Below are 13313 nucleotides of genomic sequence, written 5' to 3'. Positions count from 1 at the left end.
AATTAATATATACACAGAAATAATTAATTGTCTAATTTTATGTTTGCCCCCCCCCCCCCCAAATATAAATTCCTGACTCCACCATTGCTTTCTAGAGACTTTGAAGCTTGAATCCAATAGAACTCTAAGACTTGGAGGGATTATTTGGATGAATGTTTTGAATGTTCTTTGCATTCAAAGAGTTGTGGTGGAAGTTTTTGTGGTTTTAGGGGCTAGAATAAATGGAGTTTTACTAATTTGAATTCTTTTGTAGTTTATGGAGACCTTTTTGAGCTTAATTCAACTGAACTTTGATTTAGAAGGATGATTTAAATGATTTCTCTCTGAAAATTCTAATTTGAAGTTCTTGATGTTCTTGACAGCTTTGGACCATGATTCTGATAGAGTTTGAAACTATTGAATGTCCTTTTTAGGAGATTGATGAGAATCTCTATTTATAAGAGTCTTGAAAAGGTTTGATGACAAAAGATTGACTACGATTGGTAACACACATGCATAATTTAAATGGAGAGATTTTAAATCTTGTTTTACAAGGGCCACATGACGTAATTTGATTAGCCAATTTTTTTAATTTAAAATAACACATGACAATATTTGATTAAGCTATTTGTGCAATTTTAAATTTAAAATATCAACATCTATCAACATGTGATTGACGTTTGGATATTTTTGTAATTTTTATGTAGGGATATTTTGAAATTTTCTATTGGTCTGAATAACAAAAGTGGTACCTAATAAGTAACACATGGTGCTTTGCAATTAGTCCTACTATACGATCTTAGTGATATAATATGACAATTTGCAATTGGTTAAAAATTATGCATTCAATAAATGCCCCCTTGGCGCTTGTTCACGTACACTGTCTTTTTGTGTGGCGTGTGAATGGGTCTCAAAATTTGAATTGGATACTTGAATCTTGAACTCTGTCAATGCTTTGTTGAAGACTTCTTTTTTTTTTTTGGGTACTTTGCATGTTTTTTCCTTCATGTATTGCTGTTTGATGTTTTGTGAGGCCAAGAAAAAGTCACAAACATTTGTAAGTCAAACCTAATCATGTACCATTATTATTATTATTAATGCAGCCGCAGCCTCTAACAATTGTTAGGGCATTCCTGATGGCTCAAATTTGTTTCCTAGTGAAGACAAATCTGAAAGGAGATCTCCTTTGTCGTTGTATAGGTATTGTTCTTCTTCCTCTTAGCATTACGTGTTTGCTTTGATCTATCTTTCTTTCTTTCTTTCTTTCTTTTCTTCTTTAATCAACTTCATGATCAGTTCCATGGCTTTTTGTATTGCATCTTCACGCAACCGGCCAGCAACCTTTTTTTACGTATATCACATAAATTAAAGCCTCTGCGTGTAAATTAATTCCTTGGCCCTTGTATCTTGTCTTTAGGTCTCACGAATGACGAATGTGTTTCTTTTTTCTTTGGTAGCATAAAGAGCCCACGGCATCAACATGTTTTGTGGCACCAAGTTTTACTGCTTCTTCCTTCCATTTTTTTCCCACCAGTCGTAACACTTATATAAGAGGATCACCCTATGGAGGATTCTATCCTAGAATAGTGTTAGCTTCTCTCTCTCTCTCTCTCTCTCTTCGTTGCATGAAAAACTGAAGCTTAATCAATGATTTAGAGAATTACGAAAAACTGAAGCTTTATTTTCTTTTATTTTTTTAGACATGCCATGGGATTTTCTTCGGACAATTTGTTTATGTTTTTGTAAAACTTATTCTTTTGGCTTTCTTTGTTCTTTGGACCTTCAATGCTCATGTTGCCACCCTAAATCTTCTCACTATTTCTCTATGGGCCGGCCACAAATTATTTTCATTTTGATCAATGAGTGGTGCACTTAAAAGGATGGAACTCCGCATGACCTTCAAATTTGATTCTCACATAGCAAGGCCAAGAACCCCAATTGCCCCCTTTTCATGCATAAACGTCCTTGCGTTTCATTTTTGTTCATAGTCTTTTCTATGGTTTGACTTGTTACTCTCTTATTCTTCTTTGTTTTGTTTTGTTTTTTGATTTTTTGTTTGTTTGTTTTTTTTTTTTGAAGCAACTAGCCATTGATTGTATTGTGGTGTTCATCCTTGCAATGATGCTCTCGCTAGCGTCCATCGGTACACATCCCTGCAACAAAGCCGCATTGGCACTTGTCTTTGCAACGAAACTTTACCGGCATCCATCTTTGCAATAGAGCCACACTTGCATATGTTTTTGCAATAAAGCTGTATTGGCATTCATTTTTGCAATGAATTCATATTGGCTGTTTGTTCTATTTAGATCCCTTAAAATCATAATGTTTAACCTAATTAATTAATCAAGTAGTTACTTAGGTTGATTATTTAGATCTAGGTTAAACACATGCAATTATATTCCTAAGTGTGGAAAATTAAAGTAGACAAACGATATGATGACTCTGGAAAACTAATGAAACCAACAATTTCAAGATAAAAAACTTGGGAGTATTTAATTTAACTATCCTCAAGGTAAACAAATTTACTATGATAGAATGCAAGTTTACAATAGATTTTCTCCCTAAATCTAAAGCAACCTTTTGTAAAACTTACTCACACGATCACATGCAGTTCCAATTCCACGGACTCTTCTATCTAAATTTGTTGAACACAAACACCCATGTTTGTGACTTTGAGATCTTATTCAAAGGTTTTAGACCACAATCAGTAGTAAATCTTTATGCAGCAACTTGTTTCCACCAATTCTTGATTGTAGATCTCGTTCCGGTAGATGCTTGTTGAGTTAGAAGGTTACAGAAACCTCACAGATCTCATAAGAGTAACTCACAAGACTTCCAAAGGCTTCTAAAATGTAATTAGGGTTTTCCTTTTATGCCTAGTAGTGTTCAATTCAACCCTAAACATTTTCGTGGGGCTTTGGGCCTGATTTAAAATCTACAGAATACGAATTTCAATTGGTCGAATCTTTCTTTTGATCAATCGAGCTTCATAGAATCTGAACTCTTCTTTTTACAACTTGATAGTTCTTGAATCTTGACTTTAACAATATTGAGCAATGTCTAACACTTAATTTAGACATGTTTTTATTCTCGGTTTGTCAACATACATAAAATTAGAACCTAAACATTTATTCCTAAATATTTAGAACCTAACACTGGCATCTATCTTTGGAATGAAACTATACTGGTACCTGACTTAAAAGATTGAATCATCACCTCTTTCAAGGCATACTTCTAATTCTTTGATTAATCATACCATCTTCATGTTCAAAAGGCTAAAAAATAAAACGTTAAAAGACAGCTTAATTTTTTTTTTTTTTGGGCAAATTCAATATATATGTAAGATATACTTGTGTTACATATACCTGCAAAATCGTTTTATACCAAACCAAAAAAAAAAAAAAAAAAATGTAGCCAACAACATAAGCATACTTTTAATTAAGTTTTCATGCTAAATACAAGGACTAAAAACTTAAGTAATCATATTCATAAATACCTATAGTTTGAACTTTTACTTCCACATATTCCTTGCATGAAATGATCATATACTTGAGGGGTGAACCTCTAAAAGGGCACTTGATTGTTTACTTGATGGATGAAGTGACTGATTAAGTCATGATGTGTCCTTTGATTGATTAGGTGTTGATGAATTATGTGATGTGCCTTGTGGTTGGGACTAATTTTTAACCTCAACTAAATGATAACATTTTATAGATAATATTAATTATTTATAAAAATTAATATTAATATAGATAATTACACATAAAAGTTTACACAAAAAATTAATATTTCAAAAAGCATGAATACTATGAAAAACTCTATGAGTGAATGACAATGTTTTAAAATTTGAGGGAATAACTTAATACAATTGAATATCTTAACTCTTAAAGCTAAAAATCACTTAATTTATTAAAATTGTTATATTATTTCAATTTGGTTATTATGGTATATTGGATCTTTAATTCACTATGTTCTTTTTCTCAAAAATTATGCATTATTTCATGTCTTTACTAAAGGTTGTATAGGTGACATGACCAACAAAAGTTCCCATGGCAGAACTGTGATAATATTCATGAAAAAAGAAAAAAGAAAAAGAAAAGAAAAACCCACTTGCTCCCAACTTAATGGTTGATAGTAAATTAGTGTGAGGATAATGGTTATAGTCCAAGAATAGTTGTTAGGTGTGCCAAGTAGTTGTATTAGGCTTCCAAAACTGTTCATTGTATTTTTGGGTGTCTCACAAAACTAACATTTTATTTATTTATTTATTTTTTTGACAAAACATTTTAGTAATTAATCATATTCTTTCTAAAGTAAGCAATATATTCTCTGAGGAAAAAGAATTATTTTCACCAAAGCTTGAATAAATTAGTATTATTCATAAAATTCAAGGCTCACATGCACATATTCAAAACTAAAGATAAAAGAATATGTAATTGACCCAGTTATGACCTGATTCAAAACACACCTAATTGCCACCCCTATCGGTTACTAATTTCTAGATGTACAACCCTTTTAAATAAGTGTTTGAAACCCTAGAAAGATTATTCATGCGAGCCTTCAAGCTACATGATCACCTTTATTAAGTCATCAAATGTGGGATCATAGTACTAATACAAATAACTGAAGCTATAAGCATTTAAAGAGAGAAGACATGCTTATCATTTGCCCCAATCTCTAGGGATCGGGTACTACTTGATATCATGGTGTTGGATGACCTCAGGCTCAGTTTCAAACAGACTCCCATATGGCCGATACCAATGTACAAACCAAGAATGGAGCAAGGAATATGCTATTTCTACTCACACAGAAAATAAATGTGACTTATCACTTCAAGTTCTGATTTAGCTCCAACAGTCTGTAAGATAGACCTTTACATAAAACTTGACAAGCTAAAATTAATGCACCTGGATATACTTTCTCCTTTCACCACCACCACACTATATTTAAGTCTTCAACTTTAATCAAAATGAGAGTATGGAAAGATTTGATACTGGTTTACTATTAAAGCTGTTGGAATCATTGCTTAATTTAGAAGTACGAATTGCGCTGAGCCTGATATTTGTTCTTTTTCAGTTCTAACTTACTGCTGGATGTGTATTAATGTGTTTCAACTTTTGCTAGACATATAATAACCTATCTCATTCTACCATTGGACTCTCACTATTTTATTTCCCTATCACGCTTGGACATGTATCACCTTAATCATTGCTTTTACTGCTAGACACGAATTAATAAGGTTCACTTATCACATCTACTTCACTTATCGAATTTTGGGTCTAGCCTTTAGGCCAATTTTGACGTTAGTAGTTCGGGTGTCAACTAAAATTTGAATCAAAAAGAAAAAAAATAGATCTCACTGCGTTGCAGAGGATCTTGGTCTCACTATAGTTGAAATCCATGGCAACATTTCAACAAGAAGGACAATGGAGTTTGAACAATGGAATTTGTCCACTGCCATGTGGTTATTTTAGTATATATTTTTAGGAGCAATTTTAATAAAATTAAAAAAATTATCTTATCATTATATTTTTATAAGGGTATATAGAAATGGTTTTAATTAAAACAAAAAAACCATGTCTAAACTCTCATTTACTATTACAAAAATTGGTTATTCACTGTTTAAATTTATTTTTAAAAGGTCCATTTAAAATAAAAATTATGAGGAAAAAAAGAAAAGAAAAGGAGATATCAAAATTAATCTATATACCTCATATTCTTAGGTTTTTTTTTTTTTTTTTTTTCCTTAGGATTTTGGACTATATATGTTCCTCAAGTTACGACAATAACATGGTATGGTACAAATTAATATTAAAGCTGAAAAAATTGGCAACATACTCAAATTAGAATGAAGAAGAGAAAGTAGATGATAAGTGTTTAGAATAATAGCATAAATTGATTTTTGAATATCTGTAGCTCAATAATTCAAAAGGATCACAGGTTCACAGCTGTAAACTTTTTATTTCTTTCTGACTATATCTTGGCCGGTCATAAAGCCTTCTTATGACAATGTAAAGAATCTATCCGTTTTTTAATGAGATGAATGTTGTGCTGTTAGCAATATAATTTCGAATAAGAACTTCTGGTGGGGAAACACAGTTCTCTACCTGTAGCATAGGAAGTCCCTTCTTCTCGGAGAAGGACGTGCTGTTTCCTCCTAGTACCACAGTTACTAGGGGGCAAGTGGGTTTATTTTTCGGGGGTACAGGGAAACAGTTTTACATGGAGGAGCTTTCCCAACGTGGCAAAAAATCTCATTAACAGATACGGAGGGAACCAAGTTCGATTTGTCTAAGGAAAAGCAATCATCGGAATTTGTTCTTGCGGGGAAGTTCTTTACCCGAAGAGCGATTAACACTGAGGCTTTTGCAAAAACGTTCCGCCCCTTATGGAGAACACGACGAAACTTTGAGATAAGGGCAGCCGGCGATAACATAGCACTCTTCGCATTTGAGTTAGAAGCAGATGTAGAGAAGGTATTGCATGGAGAGCCGTGGACGTATGATAGGCATCTGGTGGCGTTAGAACGATACGATGGCCTGAAGCCGGCGAATGAACTCAGTTTTTGCAAAACAGCTTTTTGGATACAGATCCATGACCTCCCTTTCTCTCTATTGACAAGGGAGGTTGCTTTGAGTTTAAGGGCGACGCTGGGCACAGTGATCAAACCCGTGGATAATTTAGAGATGCGAGGAGGAAATTTTGTACGGGTATGTGTAGTGGTGGATACCTCAAAGCCATTAAGCAGGGGGCGGATGGTGTCATGGGATCAAGACAAGGAAGGATGGGTTTCATACCGACACAAGAGACTACGAAACCTGTGTTATTGGTGTGATAGCCTCACTCACGATGACAAAGACTGCATGGTATGGCTTAACAACGAAGGAAGCCTCTCCATGGAGGACTAGCAATACATACCATGGCTCTGGACTCCTTAGTTTAACAGGGCAAAGAAGTTAGTTGTGGAGGTTCTGGGTTTTGACAAACCAGAGAGTGGTAGAGCTTAAAGAGATTCATCATCGGAGCATTGAAAAAGCACAACGGCCACGGCAGCAGTGACAACACGAAGCAGTGAGATGGGGAGTGGTGATGAGATTGGGGTCGGAAATAGGGAAGAGTTAGTTAGAACCTCCATGGATGTAGAAAGTGTAGGCGGCCCCCCTGCCGGTGGTGGTACGGCGAATCTCGAGGAGACAACGATACAACAAAAAATCCCAAATTTCGAGGCGTGTATCAGGGACATTGATGATGCAATAAACTCTGTCCCTATGATTACGCATTCAATTGATGGTGATCTCGATACACACGCTGATAAGATTGGAAAGAATCTGCTCACCAACGGAAACCCATCTCTACTTTTGAATTCAGAAACTGAATCACATGATTTAAGGAGTGATAAGGAAGAAATTTATGTCAGAGAGTTGAGTAGTCCAAAAGTTTCTTTCGTGGTGGGCCAGGTTGACAACATGCAGGATAATAATATGGGCTTGAGTAGGCCCAACCAAAATAAAAATAAAGGCAATGTGACTTTAAAGAACAAGAATGGGCCTTCACCAAGTAAACCTAAACTGGTTATAAGAAGAAGTCCACACAAGGGGAATTTTTTAAGTGCATAGGATGGATCACGTGAGCTGGAGGGTTCCATGAAATTAGATAAGGAGCATGTAGCAAAAAGGAAACAAGAGCATGCATGCGCATCACGTGTTGAGAACTTAGAGATGAAAAAGAAGATGAGAATGAAGGAGGAAACCAGGCAACTCAGTGCTTTGTTGGCTGAACATTTGGGATGGGCAGAGGCTACTGGGCACAATGAGTTTGCTAAGTTGGAACTGCCGGGGGCTTAGGAACCTTCGGTTAGTTAATGTCTTGGAAAAGGTTGTTCAAAAAGAAGAGCCCAAAATGGTCTGCCTCATGGAGAAGAAGTCAAATAAGAAGAGTTGGATGGGTATGGTTAAGGGTAAATGCAACATGAGGGATGGTTTGTTTGTTCCGAGTATTGGGAAGAGCGGCGGCCTGGCTTTATTTTGGAAAGAACGGATAACAATGGTGGTTCAAATGTACTCTTAAACACATATTGATGCACTAGTGGATGGCGGACCAAATGTCGGGTGGTGGCACTTTACGGGTTTCTACGGTAGCCAAACGCCTTGAGTCTTGGGCAAAACTTAAATACCTTAAAGGGGTTTCTGCTTTGCCTTGGTTGACTATTAGAGACTTCAATGAGATCACTAGTTCATTGGAGAAGGAGGGAGGTAGTGATAGACCGAGACAATAGATGATGAACTTCAATGACACTATAAACTCCTGGGGCCTCTATGATTTAGGGTACAATAGGCCTAAGTTTACCTGGAACTATGAGAGGGTAGATGGTGTGTGGATATGAGAGAGATTGGATAAAGCACTAGCAACTCTTGAGTGGATTAGTTTGTTACCTATGGCAAAGTTATACCACATATCATCATTGGTTTCAGACCATGCTCCCCTGTTACTACGTATGGTACCAAAACCAAAGGGTAGAAGACTGAAGAAACTTTTCTAGTTTGAATCGATGTTGTTGAAAGACCAATGATGTAAGCAAGTGGTGAATGACGCATGGCTAGAAGGGTTGATAACAATAGAAGGCAATGTGTTGCAGAACTGCTTGGAGTAATTTCGGTCTAGTCTAGATGATTGGAATAAAAAGGAATTTGGACATGTCAGTAAGACGGTGGCTGAACTTCAAAAGAAAGTAGAATGGCTTGAGCTTCAACCCTCATCAATTGAGATTAATTAAGCTTTGAGAAGTACTAGGTCTGAATTGAACAATTGGCTTGACAATGAGGATGCAATGTGGAGACAACGGTCAAGGCTAAACTAGTTCCAAGCTGGGGATAGGAATACAAGCTTTTTCCATGCAAAGGCTTCTTTTAGACAAAAAAAGAATCTCATTGTAGGTATGCTAGATGATGAAGATGTGTGGCAGAAGGAGGGGAATAAGGTTGAGGAGATTGTAGTGGGATATTATTAAAGCCTCTTCCAGACAAACAACCCCACTGCCGTCCAAAGGAAGGTAACCCCTGCCATGAATCAACAAATTACCAAAGAATATAGTGTGTAGGAGGTGAAGGCTGCTCTAAAGCAAATGTATTTGCTCAAAGTGCCGGGCCCGAATGGGATACCCCCCCCCCCCTCTTTTCTTTCAGCACTTTTGGCCTACCTGTGGTGATATGGTCTCAAAAATGGTACTTGACTTCCTAAACTATGGTATCTCTCCAGCTAACTTCAATGAAACTCATATTGTGTTGATTCCAAAGGTCAAGGAACCTAAAAGGGTGACTGATTATAGGCCAATAAACCTATGCAATGTCGTTTATAAGATCGTATCTAAGGTTATTGCAAATAGGCTGAAAAAGATTCTACCCTCTATTATTAGTGAAACCCAAATTTCATTTGTGCACGGTAGGTTAATCACTGACAATGTAATTGTTGATTTTGAAACTATGCATCACATTAGCAATAAGAAAACTGGAAAAGTGGGGGAGATGACACTTAAACTTGATATGAGTAAAGCGTATAATAGGGTAGAATGGAGGTGTTTGGAGAAAATTATGGAGAAGTTGGGCTTTGATGAGAGGTGGAGGGGGCTGGTTATGAGGTGTGTGAGGTTTGTTACTTATTCTATCAAAATCAATGGTAGTCCTAAAGGCCATATTTTTCCTTCAAGGGGTATCCGTCAATGTGACCCTTTATCACCATATCTTTTCTTGTTGTGTGCAGAGGGCTTTCAGCTCTTATAAAAGCTTCAGTGGCTAGTGGCAGCATGAAAGGAGTCTCGGAGTGCCAGGGGGGCCCCAAATTATCTCACCTATTTTTTACAGATGACAGTCTCATATTTTGTAAAGTTTCTCTTGAAGAATGCGATGCACTTCAGAAGGTCTTACAAGTGTACAAGAGAGCTTTGGGTCAACAACTAAATAAAGTAAAAACCTCCCTCTTTTTAAGCAGCAACACCCCTTTCACTATCAAGGAAGAAATTAAAAGGAGATTTGGAGCACAAGTGATTAAACAACATGAGAAATACGTAGGCTTACCTTCCTTGGTGGTCAAGAACAAGCGAAACCCCTTCAATGATATAAAGGAAAAGCTGGGTAAGAAACTAGCAGGCTAGAAGGAGAAGATGCTATCTAAGGTGGGCAAGGAGGTGTTGATTAAGGTAGTGGCACAAGAAATTCCCACCTACACAATGAGCTGATTCAAAATTCTGGATTCCCTATGCGACGACCTAACTAGCATGATAAGGAATTTTTGGTGGGGACAAAAAGTAGATGAGAAGAAGATTGCTTGGCTAAGCTAGGAGAAAATGTGTGAATCAAAATCTAGTGGAGGTATGGGTTTCAAGAAGTTGAAACAATTCAAATTGGCTCTTCTAGCTAAGCAAGGGTGGAGGTTGCAAACGAATCACACATCCTTGGTATACAGGGTATTCAAGGCCAAATACTTCCCTACATGTGAGTTTATTGAAGTGTCTATGGGGAACAACTTGTCATATGGCGAAGCATCATGGCTGCTCAAACCATGGTTAGGGAAGGGATCAAATGGAGGGTTGGCAATGGTAGAAATATTCAAATATGGGGTGATAAGTGGCTGCCTTCAGCCCTGACTCATAGAGTGGCTTCTCTTAGGTTGTTTCTGCATTCGGATACACTAGTGGGGGAGCTTATAGATCACGAAAATGTCAGATGGAAACCAGATGTCTTGGCTGCCTTATTTCTTCCATATGAGGTTGACATTATACAAAGCATACCTCTAAGTTCCTGTTTTTCGGAAGATAAGCTGGTATGGACTGAATCACCTAATGGAAAATTCAGCGTTCATAGTGCATATGTAGTAGCAATAAGACTCTCATCAAATCCCAACAGTGGCATTAGCTCGAATATAAGTCTAGTTTGGCAATTCTGGAAAAGGATCTAGGCCCTTCCTCTTCCACATAAGACTAGACACTTCACATGGCGAGCATGTCATTATGTACTCCCCACCAAGGTGAACCTTCTAAAGCGCAAGGTGGTGCAAGACAGCCTCTGTGATGGGTGTAGGTTGGAGGCGGAAACAATGGGTCATACTTTCATCTCTTGTCCAAGGGCATGTGAGGTGTGAACATGCTCAAAAATAGTGTTACCAGGTGGAGCTTTCTCTATGACTTCCTTATATGATCTGTTGTGGAAGATGCTTATGGTAGACCAAGTAGATGTGGACAAGGTGGCTTGGGTGATCATTTTAACCTGGGTAATGTGGCATGATAGAAATGAAGCAAGATTAGGAGCCTAGAAAAAGCTAGGAAACATGTTGGTGAATTGGGCAGCAAACTACCTGGAGGAATATAGTGCTGTTACTGAAGCACAAACCAACTTCGGGAATAATATGCAGAGAATCATAACATCGGCCCCACCACCACAGAACTTGTTTAAAATAAATGTTGATGGCACGGTAGCTATAGCAAACAAGAAGGCAGGTGTGGGTGTGATTGTCAGAGATGAGTTGGGTAGAATGGAGGCTACGATGTGCAGAAACTTAAATGCTCCTTTATGTGCTATTGAGGCCAAATCCAAGGCTGTTGAGGTAGGGTTGTTGTTCACACAAGACATCGGAATCCAAGATATTGTGGTGGAAAGTGACTCTTTAATTACGGTCCAAGCTCTGAATGGAACATCTACTCCACCATCCGCAGTCTTGGCAATTGTACAAGGCATTATGGATCTCAGTAAGGGCTTCCGTAGGGTGGAAGTTTCTCACGTTAAGAGACAACGTTATAGGCCGGCTCACTTACTAGCAAAACATGCTCTTGGCATTGTTGATTTTATTGCATGGATTGAAGAGATGCCTTGCTTTCTAGAACAAGCTCTTATCCACAATGTAACAATTTAATTGCTTTAATAATATCATTTTCAGTATTCCTATCAAAAAGAAAAAGGGAAAAAAAGAAAGAATATAAAGCTTTTTAATAAGGAATACTATAATATTTATAATGCAAGCAATTGATGGCTATAAAAATCACGGTAAAGTTTGAAATTTTTTTATGCAATTTTTTGAAATTTTAGGTTTAAAACTATTATTTCCTTGATTTAATGTGTATTTTATGTTTTACTAGTAAAATTAGAGCCCTATTATGGTAGGGTATTAATAAGGATATGTTTTAGAATATATTTTCTTATCAATTAAATTTTACAAGAGTCAGTAAATTTTCCTCCAAACCTTTAAATAAAAGTTGTATTCACTTTAATAAAATTTAAGAGTTTTGTCACTCTATTTTTTGGGGTATTCTAATAACTCTCTTTGTGGATTTAAGAAACCCTTGTAGAAAATGTTATTGGTTCTTAAAGCAATTGCGATTTGGTTTTTGTAACTTTCTGTTTGCATCGTACTAGTTCTTTGTTATTCTTTGTTCAAGGGAAAAAACATAAAGCAATCCAGTACACTTTTTTCTCTCTAAAAGTTGTGGTAAGTTTGTTCTGATCTAATTTTCGGAAAAAAGTTATTTCAGATGTGTTTTTGAAAAATAATAATACAAATTGATTTTTAATAACAATATAAACAAAATTGGCCTAATCTAAATCATAACATGGCAAAACAATTGCAAGAAAAAAATGGTTAAGAAATAAGCAATATATTAGTGATTAATTAACTTTTATTCAAAAAATACATATGTATATATATATATTTTTCTTTTCTTTTCTTTTTTTCTTTTCAGAAGAAAATACATATATGATGTCTCAATTTATGCGTGTCATCCTTACGCAGGGACAATGCTAATCTTAATATGATGTCAATCTGACATGAGATACCCCCTCCACCACCGTCCACCCCCCCCCCCCCCCCCAAAAAAAAAAAAGAAAAAAAGAAAAAAAGAAAAAACTTACCACCCTCGCAACTCTTTCATTTTTATGGGATGTTCATGTTCCACCTTGATGCGACTCTGGTATTTAAAACTTTTTTGCCAAAAAATGACCTCCCAGTCCCGGATGCAAACCTTGACTTGAGCCTATAGTAATATCCTGCAGTAATTTGGGATTTTCCTTGTTTGTTTATTGTGCTAAAATGAAATAACTCATATATATGATCATTAATTTGGGATTTTCCTTGTTTGTTTATTGAACTTCAAAGACCCCATCTTTTCAAAATAAAAAAAAATAAAAAAATCAAAGACACCAAAATGAACTTCATTAACTGTGTTAATTAATTAATTTAGCAAATATATTACTCACATAAATGCGTCAAAGACATAGAATTTTCAACAAGAAATGTTATAATTAAATAATAATAATAATAAGAAAAAGAAAGATGATAACTATAAGACAAGA

At 36.1% G+C, this 13313-nt stretch overlaps 2 protein-coding genes and 1 non-coding gene across 3 annotated transcripts; 2 read left to right on the top strand and 1 right to left on the bottom strand.

Moving 5' to 3' along the window:
* The first annotated feature begins 6018 nt into the window (after nt 1-6018).
* On the top strand, nt 6019-6887 carry LOC115985920. Its single transcript, XM_031108809.1, has 2 exons — nt 6019-6032; nt 6188-6887. Exons 1-2 carry the CDS (start codon nt 6019-6021, stop codon nt 6885-6887), a joined length of 714 nt encoding a protein of 237 aa, XP_030964669.1.
* Nucleotides 6888-11298: 4411 nt separating this feature from the next.
* On the top strand, nt 11299-11880 carry LOC115985919. The gene has a single exon (XM_031108808.1). It carries the CDS (start codon nt 11299-11301, stop codon nt 11878-11880), a length of 582 nt encoding a protein of 193 aa, XP_030964668.1.
* An 827-nt stretch (nt 11881-12707) lies between these two features.
* On the bottom strand, nt 12708-12809 carry LOC115988222. The gene has a single exon (XR_004091397.1). It is a non-coding gene; the product is annotated as a U6 spliceosomal RNA (small nuclear RNA).
* Nucleotides 12810-13313: the final 504 nt, after the last annotated feature.

This window comes from Quercus lobata, chromosome 4, assembly GCF_001633185.2.
Source record: "Quercus lobata isolate SW786 chromosome 4, ValleyOak3.0 Primary Assembly, whole genome shotgun sequence".
NCBI lineage: Eukaryota > Viridiplantae > Streptophyta > Magnoliopsida > Fagales > Fagaceae > Quercus > Quercus lobata.
Note: the sequence above shows the minus strand (reverse complement) of the source record. Positions and strands in the feature narration are given on the sequence as shown.

Bases quoted from the DNA above. Each gene is read 5' to 3' on its own strand.
- LOC115985919 (XM_031108808.1), top strand. From the start codon at position 11,299: ATGTTGGTGAATTGGGCAGCAAACTACCTGGAGGAATATAGTGCTGTT.